The sequence below is a fragment of the Polypterus senegalus genome, chromosome 12 (genome assembly GCF_016835505.1).
Source record: "Polypterus senegalus isolate Bchr_013 chromosome 12, ASM1683550v1, whole genome shotgun sequence".
NCBI lineage: Eukaryota > Metazoa > Chordata > Cladistia > Polypteriformes > Polypteridae > Polypterus > Polypterus senegalus.
In genome coordinates, this window is record NC_053165.1 from 28,536,652 (window position 1) to 28,563,262 (window position 26,611).

General features: G+C 38.5%; 1 protein-coding gene across 2 annotated transcripts in view; it reads right to left on the bottom strand.

Annotated features, from left to right (window-relative positions):
* Positions 1-1,642: 1,642 nt before the first annotated feature.
* gal3st1a (galactose-3-O-sulfotransferase 1a) overlaps positions 1,643-26,611 on the bottom strand; it is a 58,833-nt gene continuing 33,864 nt past the window's right edge. For both annotated transcript variants that reach the window (XM_039770762.1, XM_039770763.1), the window contains exons 2-3: positions 4,079-4,226; positions 1,643-3,480 (exon numbers count right to left, since the gene is read on the bottom strand). In XM_039770762.1, coding sequence (XP_039626696.1) covers positions 2,325-3,480; positions 4,079-4,226 — 1,304 coding nt within the window. In that variant the 3' untranslated portion in view covers positions 1,643-2,324. The remainder of the gene's footprint in view (positions 3,481-4,078; positions 4,227-26,611) is intronic.

Below are 26,611 nucleotides of genomic sequence, written 5' to 3' on the forward strand. Positions count from 1 at the left end.
AAGCAAAATGTTGACAGTTTCCAGCTCCTGCTGTCCATGAATTCTAATGCTTATGTGCATTATGCCTAAAACAAAAAATAGCAACATATACAAAACAATAAATGTACTTACTTTCAGTAATGATTATATAATATTCAGTAATGTTTGCAATACTTCTAAAGAATTAAGAAACTGGAGTCCCTTTCACTCACACAGCATGTTACTGGGAGTTTACGGTTTTGTAACTGTGCGTGAAATGAAAGCTGAGATATATATCATGAAAAGTCCAAATAATAATAATAAAGAATGTAAAATGTCTAAAACCAACCAGGCCATTAGTGCTTTTGAATAAATCTGAAGCAATTCAGTGATGTTTACGTTCCAAGAAGGCACAGAACCTAAGCTGACTATAAAACAAGGGAGCTTCTTCTCCCACCAGCCATAGCAGAAATTGCTAGCCGATCTCTGTGCAAACTAAAAGATTCAGCAGCCTTATCTGTCAGGGTATAAACAAGCTGGAAGCCTTTTGAGTTTAAGTGGGAGTTTGACTCAGTTATCTATGAATGGTAGATTAACTGATCACCCTTTCGAAGTCCACATTGTCTTTCTGGATGTGCAAAAGTCCTGAATTGGTGAGAAAAAGCCGTTTTAAATATTTAAATGGAAAGAAACAGAACATCGAAAAAATATAAAACATTCTGCAATTATTTTTACTAGTTTTAAGTAACACTTGACACAGTGTGAGATAGACAGTTCATTTGTGTGTGTGTGTGTAAGTATATATATATATATATATATATATATATATATATATATATATATATATATATATATATATATATATATATATATACAGGTGTATACACACACACACACACACACACAAGTACAATATTTGTGATGCACCATCTGTTGTAATGACAAATGCCATGCATGTCTGTGTTGTATGCCAATGTCTATGCATTACAGAGGGCATTTTTTTGCTACAAATGTTTGTGATGTGCCCTCTCTTGGAAAGACAGAGACATAGCAGCCAGACAGACACACAGACACTTATCCTTTCATTAAGGTGGACAAACGTTTGTGAGATTATCTTTCAAAGAAATATGCAATTGTTGGGCATAAAAAGACTGTGTTGTGAAAGCTGGTGAGAGTAACTACTTGTAAGAAACAGGATGAAACTGTTAATAGTCTAAGCCAAAAGCAAAACAATGGATGTTGAAAAGTTTCGAAATGTATAGGAATGTTAAAATGTATTATTGATTTTGGCGTGCATGGCTGTATTTTAGTACATTCTCTTATAGATTAGCTGGGGCCGTCCTTCCATGAGGTTTTTCAATAACAGACATTCACATAGTTCAGTATGACATGATGTTTCCACAAAACACTTATAGAGAAATTATTTTGAAAAGTGTGTAAAAACAGTGCAGAAAAATGATCTGGGAGATAAAGGGTCTAAAACAAATTTTAGTGAATTTCGTAAGGACGTGATGGGCGTAGGCCAGCATGATCATTTCCATTGCCCAAGTAGATGTAGTTACCTGCTGGCCTTGTCTGACAGGATATACTTGGTATGGATGCAGTAAGCGTGTTAAGAACGTGCTACAGTACAACACAAAGCTACCGTAACTGAGATGTTCATTTACTGTATCCCAACACTTCACAGTGTCTCATGCTCCTTTAATGACTTTGTGATAAGTGCCTGAACACAGTGCCACTCGATATTACTTCCATGGACATTTTGTGTAGCAGTGGGGAACATCCACTCATCTCAGTCCTAGGCATACCCGCACTGGTCCTTGTGTAACAGAGCCATGCCCAGTGAGACTGCAGGTAAGCACCTTGTTTCAATGGAAGCCACTGCTCACTTAATCCTTTCACCTTTTTTACTGCATGTCTAAGGAAAGCCTCGCAATTAGACATAATTTATCTCATCACCTCCTGGCCCCCATGTTAAACCATGGGCACAAGGACCTCAAATAAATCTATCATCACAAATAATTTCTGACAAACTCTTCTCCAAAAGTAACAGTGGTAGAACTTGTCAAACTTATTTTCTTTGATCATATTCATCACAAATCATTTCTGACAAAACTCTTCTTCAAAAGTAACAGTGGTAGAACTTGTCAAAGTTATTTTTCTTTGATCATATTCCCTTATTAAAACGGTGAAGACACTGCCAGCCCTTCGGGGGGGGTTGTTCCGATGTTGCTAGTATTGTGTTTGAAAGGCATGCACTGAACTCTGAGTTTCTTGCATTCAGTAATACAATGATAAGTCTTCAAATTTTTCACTAGCAAACGAGCAGCCCGTGAGTGCAAATCAATAAGGGAAGGAAGACTGTGCTACCAATTTAGAAATTCTCGGATGTGGGCCCAGAGCTTTGTTATCCACAGATTGACTCCCAGTTCTGTCAAATACTGGATTTCTGGAGTGAGCATTTTTCGACAAAGTTTCCGGTTCTTTTTATCAATGTTCTTCTTTAGGTTATAGCCTAGAATAGATTTTTCCCCAATGGGTTGCCAGGGCTGCATGGATGATTCCTGAATCAAGCTGGACTCCACAGCTTGACCTCCCTCAATGCACACGGCTGTCATCTCCGCATTTCTTCGCTGCAGTTCAGCCACATCCAGGGCCATCCGCTCATTTCCATACTGCTTCACTTTGTTCCAAAAGGTGGCATTGAAGTGATTGTATAGTTTTAGGTCAATTTTATTCCAGTCAGACGCCAGGCTGCGCAATTCCAGGGGAAGCCGTGATACAGGAGAATCCTTGCGAGCATTAAGCTTGAAATAAAGGATATCCTCCATGTCCAAGCATAAAATGTCTTTCAGGAGAATCAGCGATTCATCGAAATACTCTAGCAACATGACCAGGTCAAATCGGTTCTCAATTGCCTTTATACTTTTATCCACTTGCCCATCATCTGGATTTAGATTGTTATCATAGCCAAAGTCAAAAAAGAGCAGATTCTTGAGGTAGAAGGAGTTGAAGCCCTCCGGGTCATAATAGTGCCATGGATCACGAAGGAACTCTGCCAGTTTATCATCTGCAGAAATCTTCCAAGTAAATGGAATAATGCGACCAAAGTAGTGAAAGGAAGACTCAAAGAGATCCGCAGGATCTCTGATAATTGTGAAGTAGATTGTGTCCGCTGGAAGCAGCTTGCGAACCTCCTCTTCGTTGAAGCGCATGTGGTTACAGATGATGTTAAAGCACATGCCAGGCTGATAGTCCTTGACATGAGATCGCTGGAAGGAAGCAGGGTAGAGAAAGTCATTACGACTCTCCGGGAAAGCGAACTTGAGCCTGTGCTTCTGTCCAAAGCGGAACAAAATGTTCAGGATAGTGCTGCTTGCTGTTTTGTGGGTCTTCATGAACATGATATCCACCTTGGGCGTGCAGGCAGCCCCACGCCCTTGAGCATTCTGGGAAGTGTTGAAAGCCTGGAGAGCTCGAATGTTTACTGGCTGATAATCACAGGAGTAGGGTACTGGCGCCCTGTTTAAAGAAGAAGAAGGAAAAGCAGAGGAGATGATTGCACGGTAACGCTGATGTATATTTGGAGTCATGCATACCCCTAGAAGATACAACAGTATATTAAGTCGGCTTCAGTTTCAAGCTGCCAATCACTTTTAAAATGTAGAACAACAACTAATGGGGGAAAAGATGCGTCATTGTATTTAAAGAACAAACTGATTTCTCCAAAGGAAGTAAAGACTTTCAAATCAAGCTGCTTTGAAGCCAAATCAGTATGCAACATTGTAAAAATATGGCTCAAGGGCTGTTCATCACTACATATTGATCTACTGGCTGACATGGAGGAGGCAATATTTAGAAATATTGATTATATTCCTCTGCCAACAATTGACCAGTGGAATTTCATATTTGACTTGTATGAAACTTCTCTAGGGAGGGCTCAAATAAAGTGAAACATCTCTAGTTACATCTCATTTCTCATCCTTATGGCCACTGTGTGTACAATCTGTGATAAGATTCACATTTCCTCCTCCCTCACCTGACTGTCATGCTGAGGATATTTAGAGCTGATACATCCTTTTCTATCTAGGTCATGACAGATGGACAACATCACACTTACTCTTGTATGTTGAGATGAACAGTAGGAGTAGCGTAAGAGTACAGCAGGATCATACAACTTGTGACCAAGGTGCCAAGCACCAGCCCTTTGCACATTGACTTCCAGTGCTTCACCTGCTTTGGCAACATGATCCCAAAAAGGCCGCCACCTGATCAGAGACAAAAAGACAAAGAAAGAAAACAGTAAGTTGACCATGCATTCCTGTCTTTTTTTTTTTTGTTTTTTCCTCCATCCTTTCCAACCTCAGGAGAATTAAGGCATGTCAACATTACAAGGAAATCAGATGTAGACTTGCCAAAACACAAGCAGCAGGGGCAAACTTATCTTCTTGTGAGAAAGACTAGGAGAAACAAGTGAAAACATAGCAATTCTGGTACTAAAAGTTCAACAGTAATCAAAACTGCGATAACCTGTGGACCACAGAAGCCCCAGTGGAGGTATACCAAAATACACAATTCACCACTTCCAACTCGACATTATTCTGATACGTGTGTGGCTCAGTGTGCATGAGAAGCAAGTCAAGTGGTGGAGAGAGCCATCTTCACTATGACCGACACCCCTGACAGACTCCTTTATATTCTATTCAATACTCAGAACAGGCCCCATTATGCTGGCAAATTCAGAGGGGGTACAAAAAATAAAGGCAGAAATTCAGTCCTTCCATTTACTCTTTTCAATGTGCTTGACGTGGCATCAAATAGAACTGCCATGGAACCGTCTGCATAAAAGTACATTGCTAAAAAATTCAGTTACTAAGAGGAAGAAGCTCTCGTTTGCCTCAAAAGCTGGTGAGTACATAAGGGCTACAGCTGATGACCTCGGTGTAAGAGAATGAGTGGAAAATTAGGAGTACTAATTACGTTTAACTGTTAACGTAAATGCTAAAGGTACATGTATCGTTAGCATTTATTTGTAATTCCCTATAAATAATGCCCATCTTCTACCAGCTTCTTTATCCCAGACCTGTTAAGCTGTGCTATACAGCTGGGGGACAAAAATACAATCACTTTGACAGAAAGGACTGAGACTATCTATAAAATAGATAGAAATGAAAGACTGCATAATAGATAGATGTGAAAGAAACTATATAAGAATAGACATGTAGACAGAAATGAAAGATACTATATAATAGATAGATGTGAAAGGCACAATATAGATAGATTATAATGAAAGACTATATAAGAATAGATAGAAAGAAACTATAAAATAGATAGGTAGAAAAGGCACCATAAAATAGACAGCTTGATTGACAGACAGATATGAAAGATACTCTGTAATAGATATATTGATTTGAAGGGCACTATATAAGGATAGATAGATAGATAGATAGATAGATAGATAGATAGATAGATAGATAGATAGATATGAAAGGCACTATATAACAGATAGATAGATAGATAGATAGATAGATAGATAGATAGATAGATAGATAGATAGAGAGTGCAAATCACCACATACTGTACCAAAAAGAAGTGAAAAGAATAAACAAAAGTAAATGAATTTGCTTTACAACACTGTAAAGAATAGAAAATTTAGTGTAAGGAACAGTCTGTCCAATAAAGAGGACATGACCAATAGGCCTGAATGTCCCAATAAATGAACTTTATTCCAACTACACTTCACAATTTTCATAAGATATTTGAATAATCAGTACACATGTAACCTGTGGGACATAAAGTACTTCCTTGACACCAATCATTTTGCAACACTTTATTCTGCTTTTTGTTCTTGATGCCAACTATGGTACTGAATCAGTGTCGTGTTTCACATTTGTTACCCTTGCAGATAGTGCAAAATGTTTCTCTTTGAAGTTCTGTTGACCATAATGTTATAAATGCCACCAAAACGTAGCCCTGTCTCTCTTGCATTTTAGTTTTATTGCACTGACATATAATCTTAATAAAAAGTGTCAAACGTCCATTCTCATATCCTCATCAGCTGTCTTTGCCTCCTAAAAGTTTACTACAGGTTCCAAGATAATATGGCAGCTGTTATGTCAAACAGAAAAAAAATCTTCAGTAATTTCAGTACACTTAAAAGTTATTTGGTACTTGTAATTCACTTAGGGGTTTCTCAAAAACACATGGCATAATTAACAGAAAAGAGAAAAAACTACTTAAATATACAAAAGGAGTTAACAGAAAAGGAACACGTTTCAAACTAAAACTGAATGGTAAACAACAAAATACAAAGGATACAAAATGCCAAGCTCCAGAGAGACCCGCCACAGAGCGTAACAGTTTCTATTCCTATTCCAAACACAAGTGTGTTCATGTTGTCAGGCTGGTTCATTCTTTTCCCCTACTGCTGTTGCTGCTGCAGCAGTGGGCTCCCCATGTGCCTGTGGTGTGTTGGGGATTCAAAAATGAATTGTATTGTTGAGTTAGAGTTAAATTCAGCTACCTCTAAAAGATCCCACAGCTGCGGCTAGAGACCCCACTTAAAAAATCATTAAGACAAGAGGAATGTTGAAAACAAGTCTGAAGGTGTTTTGACACTCCAAGTCTGTTTACTTTGTTCCGAATCAGGGGATTTTTCGTTAACCATGTTTCAATTTCCAGGTAATTTGGTTGCATTTCACACTGTAGATTTGCAAGTGAATTCAACATATCAATAAATATCCCATGGGCGTATTTTTCATTGGGCAGATTTTCCACAAAAAAATATCACACAAGGGTTGAGAACAGCTGTGTTTGCCCATCACCCTATATTTCCTTAATTATTTGTTTTATTTGCCAATAAGGCTCTCTGAGCAAAATGACTTATCAAATAACTGGGAAAATATTTGAAAATATGAGCTAGTATACATGGTAGAAAAGAACACATTTTAAATAAGTGTGCTTAGAAAAGGAGGCAAGCTCTGCTGATGGCATACGCTGATGTGCTTCTGTTGTTTTGACAGTATGGTGCCAGCTTCATTCCACTGTAAGATGTTGTGCATTTTCTCCCAAGGGCCATCATATGAACATTAGCTCAATTTAAGCTATGTCAAATCAAATGTCTACTGTCTTAACTCTTCTAACTATTTGTAAATAATGTTCATCTTGGATTGTTTGGTTATAATTTATATATGTTAAAGTCAGTATATACACATCACGTGCGAAAAGTTATTCCGACACAGCTGCACACATAGCTTCACAGTGTGAAATCAAGGGGTTTGATCATCTGTCTCATGGAGCACTGCTGTTCGCTTCTCGATACCCCTGTACTGCATGTTTTTTGATCCACCGGATCACGGATGAATTTACACCTTTATTATTCTTTTTCAATTGCTGCACAATCACGCATGTAAGAGCCATGTATCAGGTGCTAGGCTTTCTCTAGTTAACTGGTACTTGTGGGAGTTATTGTATTCAAATTTTGTCACATTTATACCTATGTACTTACACATTTTTATTATTTCTAATGCTCATGTTAAACCTCGCCTGTATTATGCTTTTAATGAAATTTCCTGGGCAGCACAGTGGCGCAGTGGTAGCGCTGCTGCCTTGCAGTTAGGAGACCTGGGTTCACTTCATGCATCACTTTTGCATGTTCTCCCTGTGTCTGCGTGGGTTTCCTCCAGGTGCTCCAGTTTCCTCCCACAGTTCAAAGACATGCGATTCTAAATTGTGGGTGTATGTATGTGTCCTGTGGTGGGCTGGCGCCCTGTCCAGAATTTGTTCCCTGCCTTGCGCCCTGTGTTGGTTGGGATTGGCTCCAGCAGACCCCTGTGATCCTGTAGTTAGGATGTAGTGGGTTGGATAATGGATGGATGGATGAAATTTCCTAATTACTGACAGCAGATGCTTAGCATGACTACCACACTCATCATACACAATTTCACCAGTAATGTGTAGTATTTCATGTAGTTACATTGGTTTTGTGTTTCAACTTCATGCAAACTGCTCCAGGGCTCTTTTGGAGTGGTGAAGTAATATGTTTTGTACAAGTCGATAAAATAGTTTCTATATCTTTATTTCTAGAATTAGCATTTTACATTTTAATGCTATATGAAAAGTACAACCCACTTTTTTCTCTACCCCGAAACTTCAGGAATACTGGTTTCTATAACTGAATTGCTGGCAATCTGTGACCAAGAGGGCTAGTTTTATTACTTAACGACTTGCATTTCCTTTCTTAGTTGTTTTTTGAAGGATGGTGACAAAATTACTTGAAATGGGAGGACTGACAATGCTATTCCATTAGTGAATAGTCCATCAGGGGTACACAGGGACAATACAGAGAGAGGCTTATAAAGATATCTCTGTCTGTCATGTTGCATCCTGATGAAAGCTGACCAGATGATGACTTGAAGAAAGCAAGCTGCCTGGTGATCTGACCAGGTAGAATCAAATGCAACTGTAAGTCATGGGGCAACCTGAAATTACACATCTAACATTATCAGATTGCATTGTCTTGGTTTGCAATGCCATATTCTGTTTGTTTGCATGAAATTACTTATAATATTATAAGATTTTTTATTAATAATGTGTAGTTAAGTGTGTAACTCTTTCTCCTGCCTGTTATTTCACTTTGTCTAATTGCCTCAGGTCATATTAAAGAAGGGGAGAGGAGAGGAAGAGTTGAACTGAGATAGTGTATCTGACCACGAGTGGTAAACCAGTGTATGGGATTGGAGGGTTTTTGGTTCAGTTTATATAATAAAAAATATAAAGGGGAAAATAGGATCGCCATACATGACAAAACAGTTTGTACAACATCAAGACCACGCTTCTGAAAGCATCTTAGTCTGGTTGTTTTGATTCGAATGATAGGTGTATTCACATGAACCTAAATGAACCACAATTTCAAAGAAATTGCACTGGAGTATAAAAAAAAAAAAAACACAACAAATTAAGTGGGTGTGAAAATGCCTTGAAATAAAATGTCAATCCATATTAAGGATCTTATAAGATTCTCCAAACTTGAAAATCCCCAAAGCACAGTACAGACAGTTAAAAAGAGATAACAGACAATATGGCACAGCTATGAATACGCAAAGTTCTGGGCAGCCTACAAAATGGAATATCCCAGCAAAACAGGCACTAGTTATAAAAAGAGATCAAGCAGTCCATGACAACCCTAAAGAAACGGCTTACTGTCCTTGTCAGCTGCTATGAGTAAAACTGCACATACAGCAGTTTGTTCATGGAACAGGAGTGAAACAAAAGTCATTGTTTAAAAATCTTTGACTAATTTGCAAGAATGAACAAAGGAGATTCTGAGACCAAATGGAAAGTATTTTTAATCGGATGACACGAAAATGTATGCTTTGGCCTTGGTGTTAAACAGTGCAAGCATTAGATCATTAGTACATCACTGCAATGACACAACTGCATGGCAATGGGAACTTAACGATACAGTGATATGTCATTGAAAAATTTGTTAGGATGGAGGATAAAAGTAATAGAGAAAAGCACAAAGACATTCTGAACAGTCTGCTGGGTACCTACAGTTTATGTGGAGAATTAACATCAAGCAAGTTAATAACCCAAAGGTTGCTCCTGCAGGCAAGAATAAAAACTTTTCAATGTGGGCAGAAGTGGCATTTTAAAAAAGATCAGTCATGCAAGTGGATATACCAGTGGTCATACCACTTGCATTTCAGAACAGGACATCCACCTGAAGCTGAGCATGTGCAGGCCTGGTCAGTACTTGGATGGGAGACCAACCAGAAAAAGCTTGGGTTGCTGCTGGAAGAGATGTCAGTGAGGCCAGCAAGGGAAACTTACCCTGTGGTTTGAATATGGATCCCAATGTCCCAGTGGAGTGATGGAAACATTGTGCTGGAAAAATAGCACTGTCCTTCAGATGAGGCCTAAAACTGAGGTCCTGACAATCTGTGGTCATTAAAGATCCCTGGGCATCCTTCATAAAGAGCAGGGTGTATCCCAATGTCCAGGGTAAATTGCCCACCATGTCCCCTAATTATCTCCTGTCTCTAACTGGCTATCTCTATCACTCTCTCATCTTTCTCTCTAACCACTTAATAGCTAATGTAAGCATACTGGTGCAAAAATGGCTGTTGTCACATTATCAAGATGGGTGCTACACATTGGTGGTGGTTGAAGTGTCTCCCCACTTACTCTGTAAATCTGTAAAAAGCATTGGGTAGTGAGAAAAGTTCTATGTAAATGTAATGAATCTATACTAATAAAAGGCAAAGCCCTCACTGACTGACTAACTCACTCACTCACTCATCACTAATTCTCCAACTTCCCGTGTAGGTAGAAGGCTGAAATTTGGCAGGCTTATTCCTTACAGCTTACTTACAAAAGTTAAGCAGGTTTCATTTCAAAATTCTATACGTAATGGTCATAATGGTCGACAACATCCGCCATGTTGAACTTTCTTATTTATGGCCCCATCTTCACGAAATTTGGTAGGCGACTTCCCTGCGCTAACCGAAGCCGATGTACATACTTATTTCGGTGGTATGACGCCACGGTCGGCCGCTATATTGAGCTTTCCAACGTCACTAATTCTCCAACTTCCTGTGTAGGTAGGAGGCTGAAATTTGGCAGGCTCATTCCTTACAGCTTACTTACAAAAGTTAAGCATTTTTCATTTCGAAATTCTACGTGTAACAGTCATAAGGGTCGACAACGTCCACCATGTTGAACTTTCTTATTTATGGCCCCATCTTCACGAAATTTGGTAGGCGGCTTCCCTGCGCTAACCGAAACCAATGTACATACTTATTCCAGTGGTATGACGCCACAGTCGGCCGCCATATTGAACTTTCCAACGGTCTTTGTTACTTATGGGCCCATCTTCAAGAAATTTGGTACGCGGGTTCCCAACGCTAACTGAATCCTACTTACGTACATATATACGTCCATAGCCTGCAGCTCGGTCCCCCATCCCAACGCCTCTCACATTGTTGGCTGCCTGCCTATATAAGGCCGTCCATCGCTCCTGTCTCTACATTCCCTTCCTTGCTTTGCCACGGGATTCACGTCTCCCTGCTGATAACTACAGCCTTTTTTTTTACTCCACAGCTTCTCCGCTGTTTTATTGTTCGTTTATTACAATTGTAGTTATTGTGTAGGTATTTTAGACTTAGTTTACATTGTTCAGGTACCCATTTCCTTTATCATTCCAACTGTACCCCCATTAACATGTCTATCGAGGTGCTCACCATCGATCAAAGAACTGTCACTTACCGAGTGGTTTCCATGCCCTGAGATGGCACCTGCCTTTTACATTCTCGGTGTTACATATTGCACGGCCATAGCAGGCTCACTCTTGATATCCGGAGGAACATTGTGTCTTATGTATTGAATGACTGGGACAGGTTCAAGGTGTGGACTGATGACGGTACAGGAGATAATTATACTACACAGGAGCACTAGAAGAGTGAAATGTGAGTTGATGGCTGCCGGTGAATTGTTCGGTTGTCGCTTTCAAGTGTACCGAAATGGCCAAATATTTTACACCTTTCCACAACCGCCAATGCCTCTTAAACATCTTGGATTCACAATTGACGATTTCAGTAGTGGACACTTTGATGTTTATGAATGTTTAAACTCTCAAAAGCTGGATGTGAAGTTATCAATAAAACTGGTTGTATACTTACAACGCTTGACAGATGCCGAATGTCACTTCAACACAAGTCCTACAAATACTGTCGTAATTGAAACAAACCATGAAACTCAAACCGATTATAACAGCAGCAATCCAAGCTGTGAGATTTGAAACAAGATTACTGTTCACATGGCCAACTGTGCTTTGCATGTTCAAGAGTAAGCTCAGCGCACAGCTTGGTCATATTACAACCGGAGGGCCGAACTCACAATGTGGTATACAAAGAGATCCTTAACAAATAATTATTGGTATATCTTCCCTCAGTTTATAAAAGGTTTAATTTTCTTCTTAATAAAAATTTTAAGGCAGTACTTTGCCGCTGCAAAGTGCGGGTCATTTGCTAGTTATTAATATTATTATCCTTATTAAACATAATCTAGGAGATTATTGTTATCGAGGAGTTTAAGTTTAAGAAAATATATACTCATCCGTATACCACAGAGATATCAAGATGTATATTACAACTCTGCTTCATATCCCTTGATGTTCCTGGAAAGCCAAAGATACACTGGAATAGCTTAGACATAAAAGATCCATATTCTAGTGTGTCGTAGGGACAATCTGATCCTCATCCTAATCATGAATTAATGACACAAGTGAAAAAATGTTAATCAATGACCCAGAGCAGTGACATCACTAGGGTTGGTGTCTCACACAGTGTGGTAACCAGGACGAAAGAGGCTGCCCACAGGGTGACTTGATGAATAGAACTCCTTCTCTCAGACAGCTGATCACATAGCATGGTTGTTCCAACTATTAATGGTGTGCAGACTGTCAATGTTTCAATGAGTGGGGGAGGTCTCTCTTGGTGATTTGAGTCTATGGACACTCAACTGTTCCATTGAGTTTTCCCTGTTGGCAATTTCAGATTGAGGACACTGCACTAAAATTAAAAGCACTAAAATTTTATGAACAGTCATTTGGGTGTCACCTCCTCTGATGCTGCACCCCCCTAGTAATTCAAATGATCCAAAGTAAGACTGCAGGAATCCAGAAGTAAAGAATGTGAATAAAATACTTAGTACTATTCCAGGTTTACTGCTATGTGGACATAGTACTAACAAATTCTTACTGGAATGTCTCCCTAGAACAGTTCACCAACAAGACACATAGACTCAACACCCGGAAATTTGTAATAGTAAGGCAGGTCGTGTGGTGTGGTGATTAGGGCTTTTCACTTAAAAACCTGAAGTTGTGGGTTGAAATATCACTCCTCACACCGTGTGACCCTGACCAAAACACTTCACCTGCCTTTACTCAAACTGGAAAAACAAAAACAATGTGCAGAATTGTATCTATCAATGTTTTAATTTGCCTACGACAAAGATGTCCGGTAAGTAATCATAATAATGGCTGCAGTTTCCCACTATTGACTTCAATGTGGTTAGTACTTAATTAGTTCTTATATTTTAAAACACACTTAGAAGGTGCAGTGCTATTTTGCATGGAGTCTTCATTTATGTGGTTATCGTCGGTGAAGAATCCTTCTATATAAAAGCGGTCAGGATTGTCCTTCCGTCCCGTGAGTGCTACGCAGGCGCGGAGTTTCACACACGCCCCGTCCATTTTGCAATGCACAATGGGATTTGTAGTTTTGTTTTTCCAGGTAAAAGATGATTTTCTACTCCAGACTGTGCGATATCTTCTTCTTCTTTCTTACTATATAAAAGCGGTCGGGATTGTCCTTCCGTCCCGTGAGTGGAAAGCGTAGCGGTATTCCGCTTATCACAGACTTACTACTTGCAGCTTGCGGTACGAAGCGACATGATGTGAGCAGAGTTCTGGTGCTCCCATCGTTCCCTTGCTTTTGTGCGATGCACTGGAAAAATAGACAAAATTATGTCTCTGGAAATAATTCATGTTGATGGAGTACAAATGCCTCACCTCGTAGTAAATATCAGGGGGGTTCAAAAGGGCGACCTCAATATAGAAAATATATCACAAAAATAACAGAAACTACGAGTATTAAAGTAATACTGCTCAAATGCAATATAACCAAATTAATGAGTTTGTATAAAATATCATATTGATCTACATATTGAATTGCCTTAAGAAGAGGTCAACTTAAAAGTCGGTCGCCTTAAATGGCGGGTCAGCCTAGTATTTTCCATAGGGCGTTCTGTGCCATTCAAAACATACAGTAAGTGGTCAATAAATAAATGCCTTTCATTGAAAATGGGCCTTGTTACCTAAAAGAAATAATTCAAAATAAAAAATATATCTTCAAGTCCAAGCGAGGTTTGCCGAATTATACTATAGTAACTGTGTTACCAGTCTAAGATTGGTTGAAATCTAAATAACAACATAGACTTTAGCATGAACATTTGTAGTGCACCATCTGTCTGTGCTTTGTAATGCATGTAGTAATACCCAGGTTGGGTAAATGTTAACATTATACAAAGTTATTGTCTGTTATACCAGCATTTTTATCACTCTTTAATTTAATATTTTTTTATCAGTGTTCTGCTGCTGGAGCATGTGAATTTCCCCTTGGAATTAATAAAGTATCTATCTATCAAAAATGCATTGTATTTCTCATTTCTTTCAAATGGCACAACCCAAACATCTGTTTTAATAAAATGCATTACTACAAAAGTTTGTGATGCGCCATCTGTTGGATTGACAAATGCACTGCATACAGTATGTCTCTGTTATATGCCATTTGGTATGGGATTTGTTAAAGCAGTGTTAATTTTTGTAATGCACCATCTGGGTACTGCCATGCACCCCTCACTCCAGTGCTCGCTGTGACTCTAAAATGGCTGGATGGATGAGATCTTTCAGAAAATGAAACAGGACAGTTAGTGACATAGCAAACTGTTGAAGCATTCAGGGCCCTTTGTAACATTTCTAGTTTAAACTGTTGCCTCATTAATGGGCACCGAGGTAGGAATAAGCAATGAATAATGGGCACAGAAGGTGTATAATATGCAGATAAATTACTATCATGCCAATCTACAATCTTATTTAATGGAGAAACAATAGGGTCAGCAATGGGCAGTTCTTCTGACTTTCATTTTTCTGAGAAGTCATACGAGAAGCAATCCTCTTGTAAATGATGTTCCTGCATCCAGTCTGACCACAGGCGGTTTATGTAATGTAACTAGTTTGACTTCACACAGTCAGAGAGTATTGGAGAACTTGGCCTAACAATTCAACTTACACAATCAGATCTTTATCTATATCTGCCCATTGTCTGCATCACTGTATAGCTAGGCACACTGCAGAACAAATAACAATAACTCTGTTATACATGGCAATGTTTCCAATATCGATGTAACCTGAACTTCATATTCTTTCTTCTTACAGTGCATTTCAGGTCTTTCTTTTGTGCTCCAATTTCTATCATTTTTGTGGCTCAGATTCCTAAATTGATCACCTTACTGCCTTCATTTGGATTCTCATGTCTTGAATCTCAACTTTTAAATACAGTAATGTGATTAGTCAGATATCTTCTGCCACCTGAGATAGAGCAAGCTCAGTGAAAATTAAAAGTTTACCACAACTAGATAGATAGATAGATAGATAGATAGATAGATAGATAGATAGATAGATAGATAGATAGATAGATAGATAGATAGATAGATAGATAGATAGATAGATAGATAGAAAATTTATTTAGGTCAATAATAGAAAACACCAACACATCAATTTATACTGTTAATAAATGATCAACAGTTTCACAAGAAACAATTAATTTACTCCACCGATACTCCCCCAGTACATGCCTCCTACTCACCAAATTCCATAGATTCCATGAAATGCTCAGAAAAACAACAATGTGATGGTTAACAAATACCAATCGTAATATGAACAAAGAATAATGAAGGTCAGTATTTGCCCAACTCCCCATATGTCAAAAAAATATTCTGACCTCATTAATCAGTCTATAATACATATATTCAAGTTTCAGTCTGCTCTTTATGAGTGCTCTAAACATTAGCAGTACATTTTTTTACATTTTTTTCTTTGCTTTGTCTTGTTTTTAAAATTACTAGTTTTGTCTCTCCTAACAGGAAATTCTCAACTGTGCACTTATTCTTGACTTTCTTGTATTTTATTCAAAAAATAAAAACAAAATCTGTAAAATCAATTTCTAACCCAATAAAAAGCAAATCTAGTTTTTAAAAATATAGGAAAAGATGAAAAATGGCTTCTAATTTGGTGCAACATGGACACTGATGTGAATCTGCGGCTTGTATTGTGTTGAGGAAGGCATTGGTAACAAGAGCCAAGCGCACAAGCCTCCATTCCAAGACTACCACCTTTTACTGGGGTTGGAAATTTGCAAAAGGCTTTCCACACTGGTCTAATGATTTCAATAATTTGTAAAGTAACCTTAACACACAGGTCATACAAATCTTTTTTGTCAAGAAGTTCAAACTGTTTCCTTTCCAGATCACCAAATCTTACAATGGGTCCTGTTCTGCCTGCATAGTCAGAGACATTTGGTCTCACCATAATGACAGGAGATGATGTCCTCTTGACTCTATTTAATGTTCTTACACCTGTAAAATATTCCGCACATAGGAGTCTGCAACTAAAATGTGCAATGTCGAATTCAGTTGATTAAGGAAGAATTTGGCTAAGTGCTCTGTCAGACCCTAACACAGCAGCGAGGTGGGCAGTAGTGTGCCAGGACCTCAAGTTCTCATTTATCAGGTGTTGAGTTTTTGTGATCCCTTTACTCAGAAGGATAGAAACAAAATGTAACAGTGGACACTATCTATGACAGACAGACCAACCGACCGACCGACCAACCGATAGATAGATAGATAGATAGATAGATAGATAGATAGATAGATAGATAGATAGATAGATAGATAGATAGATAGATAGATAGATAGATAGATAGATAGATAGATCACTATATAATTAATAGATATTCAAATTGCTAACGACAGTCATTGATCACCAGCTGACCTAGCCGGTGTAACTCTACTAGCATTTAAGGACACTTTGTGTAAATACCCTCAAAGGAAACTAAAGTTTTGTCTGCAACTAAAAGGTATGAACAAATTCAAAGAAGGAGATATCCTGAACAAAGAATAGAAATCATGTGGAGAATCATTGCACTTGTTTGGAGGAACAAAGTATCAAACACCTCAAATTATAAGTACAAATTACTTTGTTTCCAAGAACTATTAATTGTAATTTAATAAATAGGACAAAGCCAGCTAATGCACTCATTGGTGTAACCATAAATAAAGATAATAACCTTGTGTGGGATTAAGTTCTGACTATTACAAGTTTCTCACCCTAAATCCAGTAAGACACGCTCATGCACTCACAACCCGAGAGAAAGAACTTGGTGTGGTGGGGGAAACTTCATAACCAGCCAGAGAACTTATCCATCTTAACATCTTGAATTGAAAAATTAGAATTCATACATTGTATGCCTTTTTCCTATAAGACAGGAAAGTTCTATCTAAGCCAAGTGAAAGAACTGATAAGTTGCCTGCTTTTTTCTATAGGAGAGAAAAGTTAAATTAAGCTTTTGTAATTTTATGTTTTGTGTTGTTTGTTAGTATCTTTTGTCCACATATACACTGCTCAAAAAATTAGAACACTTAAATCACACATCAGATCTTGATTAACAAAATATTCAAGTGAAAAATCCTTAATGAGTAATACTGTGCAATTCATTGAGCACAAAATGAAATCCATAAAGGGAGAAAATGAATCACATATCTTAAAATAGTTTTTTTATTCACAAGCTTTCCACTCCAAGCAGGAATCATCATCAGAGGAAAACAATTAGACATATAGGAATCCAAGGCAATATATAGCAAATAAGGAGGGGAAGGGAGGTGGATGTTGGGATTAATGAGGTGGGGTTTGGTGGGTGTTGGTCATAAAGTCTCATTTATTGTGTGTATGTTCACCTTTTCAAGCCTGCATATGCAATGTTCATGTTTAAATATCTGTTAATGATGTTTTCATTGGATAGCCATGATTAAGCCAGTTCTCTGGCACTTTTAGTATTAATCTTGAATTTTACCAAGTTCCATTTAAATGTGTGTCAAGTTAACTTGTTTATGTGTGTAAATCAGAAACTGTGTGTCCTTCCTTTTGACAGCATTACAATGCTCCTGTGTACATGTTGCGAGTGTTTTAGATGTCTGTCCCACGTTTACCGCTGGGCATGAATCAAAATGGCTTGCAGTAACCTGCGTTCCGTGTTCCTGCTTCTAATTTCTTGCTTTTAGCATTAAAAAGGACTGTGTGCAGAGTGTTTGTAGGCTTGTGCACTATTTTGACGCCTAAGTTGAATATGTGCTGTACCTTCTGATACCCCATATACGTACAATGCTTTGAGCATGGGAAAGGTGCTGTATAAATAAAATGTATTTTTATTATATGACACTTATCTCATCCCCATCCCCACCCCTATCACCATTTCTGAGAAAATTTGAAGGCTCTGATATTGGTAATTCCACTCCAAACCATGGGGTGGCGCTGTTACTCACTGCCACTCCTGTCCTCCTATCCTCAGAGCTAAAGATCAACAGCGTGACAACCCATATTGTCACTTCCAGCTCTGAGGTCTTGCAACTGCCCCTGCTGCCTCAAACACCTTAAGAGAGCTAAAATCATCGCATGTCTAGTCAGTCATCCTGACTTGTGTCTGAAGGAGTTTGTTATTCTTAAATTCTTGTTAAAACTTTTGTTTTTTTTTTTTTGCAGTTACATGGGATTCACCTTCAAGTGTTTCCATTTGCAGTAGGTGCAAACAACTTGGTTCCACTTATATTAAATATTTGGTCTATCACTATTTCCATGCATTTACTTCACTGTTTGTCATTTCAAAGTTTTTGCATTTTATTTTGTAATCTGACTACTTTTGTGTCACACATGTAATTTTACGGTCTCAAACGTTCTCTGAGCTGTTAAAGCTAGCCAGTCCCTAGCTCTCTCTGCCCCCATTCCACTCCTTCCCAAGATGTTCAGAGTATTCAGACTATGCAGCCAGTGCTTTTTCTATATGTCTTATTTGTCCTCAGAAATGCCCCTCTGCCCTACACAGAAATTTACGCAGTCCGATTTAGTTACCTGAAGCAGTACGCACCTCAGAAACAATCTGTTTTACGTGGCTCTTTAAATTTGTTTTGCTTAACAAGCAGTAGATTTTACTAATGTGATTTGTTCTATTCGGACCAATGACAACTTTCAGAGCAGCCAGCATTAAAATAGGCCTTTCAGCCTGACATAGTTTATTAATTTAAAACAAAAATAACCCAAGGTTTAAAGGTGCTGAAGATGCTAGCTGCTGCACTCCTACTCTAAATATCATTTCATGAAACTAAGATACTGAATCATATCCTCCCCCACACTATGCGACTCTTCAATTCCACCCGGTGGAGTAAATGCTAACATTAATTTTATTTTATTTTTTTTTCATTTTTATTACTATTTAATTTAATATTGTTTCTTTGTATCAGTATACTGCTGCTGGATTATGTGAATTTCCCCTTGGGATTAATAAAGTATCTATCTATCTATCCATCCATCTATCTATCTATAATATTTCAGAAACAATGCACTTAACACACTTTAAAAATGTCATGTAAATGTAAATTTAATTTGTTGCAAGTAATTGCGTTACATCAATTAATAAATATTTATTTTATATAGCAGGATTAGCAGTATGTTCTCCAAAGAACAAGATTATAATTCATAGCCTGTGAAGATATGCAGTCCAGAAATTACTAGCCATCTCATTTTAAACCCCCATCACTATTGTACTGCTGCGCTCATTAAGACCAGGCAGTGTCTGCTGGCATTTATTTGTATAGCTTCAGCTAACCCTTTCTTGTAATCAAATAGTAATTTTAAGTGGGTTTCACATTTCTTGCAGAACTAGTTTTTACCCCACACTATTCATGTGTACTTGGAAAAGCAGTCTGTGATGACCTACACCCGTATACAGTTCCTAGTCATTGTTACAATGCAATTTGCAAATGATAGTTAATGTGAGTTCTGAATGAATTATTAATAAAAACAGAGCAGGACAGTGGCTGGTCAAACAAAAGTAGACAGCTAGTAAGTAGGGACACCAGCATGCTAGCTTTCTGTCATGTTCTCCGATTATTATTGGAGCCAGCAAGTAATCCGTTTCTCCAAAAGTAAATGTTCTTTGGGTTTTACATTAATGTTACTTTAAACATCTGTGAAGGACTTAGAACAAGAGTAGCCAAAGTGTCTTCCAAATGGCTAAATGAAAGCAGTTTATCATAAATCAGTCAGTCATTTTCTACCTGCTTAGTTCTGAACAGGTTCGTGGGGTCTGCTGGAGCCTATCCCAGCTAGCACAGGGCATGAGACAGGAACAAACCATGGACAGGGAGCCAGTCCATCACAGGGTATTAAATGGTTACAGAGTGGTAAGAGCTGCTGCCTTGCAGTAAGCAGACCAGGGTTCTTGTCCCAGTCCCTTCCTATGTGGAGTTTACATGTTTTCCTCATGTCTGCGTGGGTTTCCTCCCACTGTATGAAGAAATGCAGGTTATGTGGATTGGCAACACTAATTTGGCCCTAGTGTGTGTGTTTTTATGTGTGTTTGTGTTCATCCTGTGATGGACTGACTACTTGTCCAGGTCTTGCTCCTGCTTTGCACTCTATGTTGTTTAGAACAAGCTCCAGTAACTGAACCGCAACCCTGGTCTGGATTACGCAGGTTAGAAAATGATGATGACAAACCTATCACAAACACTGTTACAAGTTTAGAGAAACAAGAAATAGACAGCATCCATCAAATCTCTACTCAGTATTACATACTGTCATACCCTTGTGCTAAAAATATGTAGAAATGTTAGTTTAGCACAGTGGGACTGGTGACTTGTGCCAAGTAGACCTGACTACATTTCCTGTAACTGGCATGTAATAACTACAATTTATAAAACTTAGGCAGCCCAGAATATGACATTCTGCACTAATAGTGGATACACTTTCATTTACTTGCAAGGAAGGCAAGGAAAGAGACAGTTTGAGAAGTGAGAAAGTTGTGTCATCTGAAGATGAGGCCTAAAGCAGCTCATTTCAATAAACTACTCTCTGTGATGAGAAAAACAAAAGCAAAAAGTTCACTACGTTCTAGTGTTCTGTACCCTTACAGGCGCAAATTAACAACATCCAACAGGGAGAGCCAGGTCATACACTTTATTAAGTTATAAAATTAGAAAATATTCAAGCAGCTATTAAATCAGCAGCCACTGGCTGATTTACAGGTTTTATTAAATTATCCAAATTGCTTGGAAAAACTTAAGAAGAACTCCAAGTTTCCAAGTGGCTGAGCATACTTAAGCCATTTTATGTATGTATGGATGTATTTATTTATGTATAAAATGCCTATCTCAGACAGAGTCAAAGTGCTGTACACCATAGAAATCAATTAACACACACAGTTGTAAGCAATAAAAAATAAAATTAAACTAACATTTCAACAAATGAACATAAAATGGAAGAGCTACCCATATGCTAACCTAAAAAAGATGCCTCTTCAACTGTTTTTCAAATGTATCAATTGCATCAACAGCCCATAAAGCACAAGAAGAGATATTCCATCATTTCAGCTTTACATAATGTTGTAAACAATCTGAAATATATTGTGGTGTTTGATCATGCAGAAGTCTATTGGTGAATACTAAAATTTACAGCGGATTCTAAATTCCACTGGAAGACAAAAAAAGAAAAATCGGAGTAAAGTGAGACCACTTACTGGAGCTAGTTAACAATCTATCAGCAGCATTCTGAACAGACTGAAGACACAGCAGCGATGTCTTGTTTAAACATGTAAATAAATAATTACATTGGCCAACTCATCTAATGACAAGGCAGAGTAACCGTGGGTTCAATGAAATGACAAGTGTGAGGCAAGGCGAAGCATGTAGCCGACCAAACATAATACCACCCCCTTCTAATGTATGGCATCTGGCAGGCAGTGTGGCGTAGTGGTTAAGGCTTTGGACTTCAGTCCTGAGGTTGCGGGTTCAAATACTGTTACTGACGCTGTAAGCAAGTCATTTGACCTGCCTGTGCTCCAACTGGAAAAGCAAAAGAAATATAAGCAATTGTATCATAAATGTTGTAAGTCACCTTGAATAAAGACATCAGCCTAATAAGTAAATGTAACCCATCCTTTAAGGAAAGTCAAGTGTCAAAAATGGTAGAGCATCATAAAACTGAGTTCCTCTTGCCAAAACACAATTCGATATCCACAAAACGGGTCTCATAAAGCACACAAAAGACATAATTAAAGCAGTCACTCATCTAAGGCACAGGTGACTCATGAGATGGGGGAGATTTGGCCACATCAATCCCTCAAACTGAAGACAACTATAGTAGGGGAACAGATATATACATTTCAGTACCAGTACTGGTTTTAGATTCGCCATCTCTCTGTCGGGAGTAATAAAATAATTTTGTACTGCTCTAATCTGCTTCCCTCTAATTTAGATACAGTACTTGGAGCAAAGTCTCATACAGCAGCCACTGGCTGATTTACTGATTTTATAAAATTATCCAAAATTGCCTGACAAGACTTACAAACAGTACCAGGTTTCCCAGTGACTGACCAATTATCCACATCTGAAGACCACTAAAGCTGTGTAACCCAATAAGAACAGATTAAGTTACCAGGAGTTGGCATCCACGCCATGCCTGTGCTTGAGCGCCTCTCATGTTGCCAGCCTATAACTGTAAATCAGAGTAGCAGTCCTCTGTGAACTTGCACCATCAGTAACCTGGTTTTGATTATCATTAAAGTCAGTGTCCATGTGAGTCATGTATATTCTTTCTTTGTTCCCTAGTGGTTTCTGTGTTAAGTCTAAAATGGCTTGGCATGAGTTGGTTTAGATGTATGAACATGTGTGCTATGTTTCTCAACTAGGACTGGCTCCTGCTTTGCATCTAATACTGCTGGGACATGCTCCTTCTTACCTAAAGGATCTGAATTAAATGCATACTGCAGTAAGCACTCAGACATGTACTCACCTATGCAATGTGGGTTAACATTTAGGGCTAGTTAAGGTCACAAAATGAGGAAACGTGGTGGTGCCGAAATTGGCTCTGTTAAATCCAAAGTTCAATGCCCAGTCTCTGTGTTGTGTTTGCCTATGCAGCCCCAATCTGTTTAGGGCTTCCTTCCATGTTAAGTTGACTGGTGACTGTATGTGTCTTACTATGAACTGTCACACTTTTTGCTTTTGACCGCAGGGGTTGCTGCTGGTACCCTGTATGACAAAATGGGAACTACGCATTCTGCTGGGCTTTCACGACACACCAGGCCTATTAATAAAGCAGATTTTATAAGGATGCAGTCTCCCAGCTGCACAACACCACTGCTTGCATTTCAAACTAAGTAACTGAACTCCAGGTTGTACCAGGGTCTGCCGGGACTTCATTTCATAACACAGGTGTAAATCAGATGTTGTGCGGACATCTTTCCAGAAGTCCCTCTGCAAACTTCTCAAGCAAGAGGGTGCGAAATTGACCCAATTAAGAACAAAGACCTATCATTCAAGGGATAACTACTAGTGACAACCACAATGTACAGAATATCTTGCCTATAAGAAGTCACTATTTTTGTAAATGAAAGTGACCTTAATTGAATCAGCAGAAGGTTGAACCTTTCTTTATATAATAGCTGCACCCTGTGCCTAATTTTTGAAAAACGTATTGCCCAAGAAAACAAAATGGTGGTGTGATAACAAATTCAAAATAATAATTAGATTCAAAATGTTCCTAAATGAGTAAACAGTAACAAAATAATTCTGAACACAGGTACATATTCCTGTTATTTCCATCACATGTTGGCAGGTTGTTTTTTTCCTGATATAAGCTGCATTTTCACACTGTTTTCTAGCATCTTTCTGTTATGTTTTTAGCCAGGATTCCTCCCCTGGCTGGAGTGCAAATTCATGTTCTGAAGTATCTTTTGTTCATTCTTGATTTTTTACTTATGTTCATTATATGTATCATTTTTTTCTCTATGCATGCAAGTTGCCTTTGTTATGCTCCATGCGTTTTGTGGGTGGTCCTCCAAAAGATGAGGCCACTGGCCAATCAGCATCAGGAACTGCCCTCTAAATTTGGAGGGTCTTCCACAGTTCCTGGTGGTTTATTTCGAATGTGCTTATGAGTGGTGAGTTCTTATACTTTTTATGAATATAGTGGGCTTGGTGATTTACTAGATTTTTTATATTTCACTCTGTATTTTGATCATTTTTGAGATTTTGTATTGCAACTTGTGTTTGCCTTAGTTGGCCTTGCTGACAATTCCTTTTTTAACCTCTACAAACCTTCATTGAGCTTCTGAAAATAAAACATCATTTTATAAAAATTCTATGTGGCCCCATTTGTATCTAGTTGGGTTTTTGTGACAGGATTTCCCACATTAGTGGGCATTTATGCAAGTGTTTTTGGGATTATGTGGTTTGGGGCTCCCATTCATAACACATATTTAATAAAATACTTGACAGCACTAATATAAAATATATTCAATAGGAACGTTTGGACAATTTCTTGCAACAACTTCCTGCAGGCCTGCCACTTTTACTCAAAGCTACATGGTGAAAAAGAAATAAAATTTAGCAGTTATCTTGTTAATGTTAATTGCTTACAGTTTCCAGTAAGATCAGTTGAAACAAGCCCATTAGAGGAAAAAATGTTTTTCTTTAAGCAAAGAAAAATAATCTCTTTACAAGATGAATATTGCTTTGTCTTCTTTATTTCAATTTGGTAGAATTTTGTTGTGATTCCTGATTTTATTGACAAGCCATGGGGGCTAAAATTTTATAATTATATATACATAAAAATACTTGAAGGTGAAGGACTGTGATACAGTATGCACAGTGATAGCTAGAAATCCATAAAGGGAGAAAAAATTAACCTTGTATCTTAAAATAGTTTTTTATTCCTGAGCTTTCAACACCTAGTAGGTATCTTCATCAGAGGAAAATGATTAGACAAACAGGAAGCAAAGGCAATATATAGCAAATGATGAAGAGGGTAGATGGGTGGGCAGAGGGTGTTGGTCTTAAAAGTATTTTTTTTATTTGGATGTTCTTCTTTTTAAGCCTGCATATGCTGGGTTCATGTCCAAGTGTCTGCTAATGGCATTTTCATTTGATAACCACAACTCAGCCAGTTCTCTTGCACTCATAGTATTTGTCCTGAATCTTACTTTTGCAGCATGTCCCAGTTAAACATATGTTCAGTTGAACTGGTATATGTATACATCAAAGGCCATGGGTGTTTCCTTTCGACACTATCGACATGTTCTTGTATAAAGCACTTGTTGAAAGTGTTTTAGCTGTTTGTCCCACGTATACAGCTGGGCATGAATTGCATGGTATACTGATTGTCGTGTCTCTGTTGCATATTTATTACTTTTGGCACTAAAAAGAACCATCTGTAGAGTGTTTGCTGGAGTAATTCCTGATCTAAATAGGATGTGTGCTGTGGTTCCAGATACGCCATAGTAATAAGGAAGACTGTACCATGTAGAATGGGAGATCAGGTTAGTGCCAGTTGTTTGCTGGGGCCTAGGGTGTCTCCTATGAAAACATTGTTTGATAATCGTCTTGGGGTAGCTGTTTGATGTGAACAGATGGAAAAGATAATGTCTTTCATTCTTTTTGGTTTAATTTGTACTACAGTGAGTGCATATCCTTTTGAACAAAGTTTTAACACAACTCCATTTATGTGTAGCAATGCAAAGCACCAGAAAACACAAAATGGTGCCAAATATATCAAAACCTGCCTGTGACAAAAATCAAAACAATGGTAAAAAATCATTAAAAAAAAATAACAACAAAACCACACCACTTAACCAATCAGGCAAAATCACATTATTTTTTCTTAGTAAAAGACACTCTTTAACATTTTGTTTAGCCCATTTCCTTTTATAAAAATATTCCAACAACATTTAGACAACAAACCTAAATTGTATTGTACAAACATGATTGTGTTCACAAACCACAACAATGGATGAAAACATTAACTGTCACACTAAATACAAGGTTAACTTCATCACAGCCATACATAAAACATTTCTCCAGCAATCACACATCTTTTTATAGAAACACAAAGATATTTCACATCATAAACCCTCATAACCTAGATCTTAGCTACCGTACGATGCATCAACTGTCACAAAAATGGCCATGCTCACTGACCATACCAACACCTCAAACACCTCAGACCCTGCTACTGTAGCTGTGTTTACAGACAAGAGAACTGTACTAAACATTGATTGAAACAGGTGGCGTAGTCTTTTCAAAATGCATAGTAGATTGATTTGGCAAAATTAATGGATACTGGAGAACACATTACTGCCTCAAGTGGAGGAGTTCAAGTATCTCGGGGTCTTGTTCACGAGTTAGGGAAGAATGGAGCGGGAAGTTGACAGATGGATCGGTGTGGCATCCGCAGTAATGCAGGCTCTGCAACGGTCTGTCGTGGTGAAGACAGAGCAGAGCCAAAAGGTGAGTCTGTCGATTTACCAGTTGATCTACGTTTCAACCCTCGCCTATGGCCACAAGCTTTGGGTAGTGACCGAAAGAGCAAGATCACGGATACAAGAGGCTGAAATGAGTTTTCTCCGCAGGGTGGCTGGACTTTCCCTTAGAGATAGGGTGAGGAGTTCAGTCATCTGGGAGAGACTCGGAGTAGAGTCGCTGCTCCTCCACATGTAGAGGAGTCAGTTGAGATGGTTCGGCATCTAGTCAGGATGCCCCCTGGACACCTCCCTGGGGGGTTGTTCCAGGCACGTCTCACTGGGAGAAGGCCATAAGGTAGACCCAGGACATGCTGGAGGGATTATATCTCCCGGCTGGCTTGGGAACGCCTTTTGGTCCCCCTAGAGGAGCTGGAGGAGGTGGCCGGGGAGAGGGAGATCTGGGCTTCCCTGCTTAGGCTACTGCCCCTGCGACCCGACCTTGGATAAATGGTGGACAATGAATG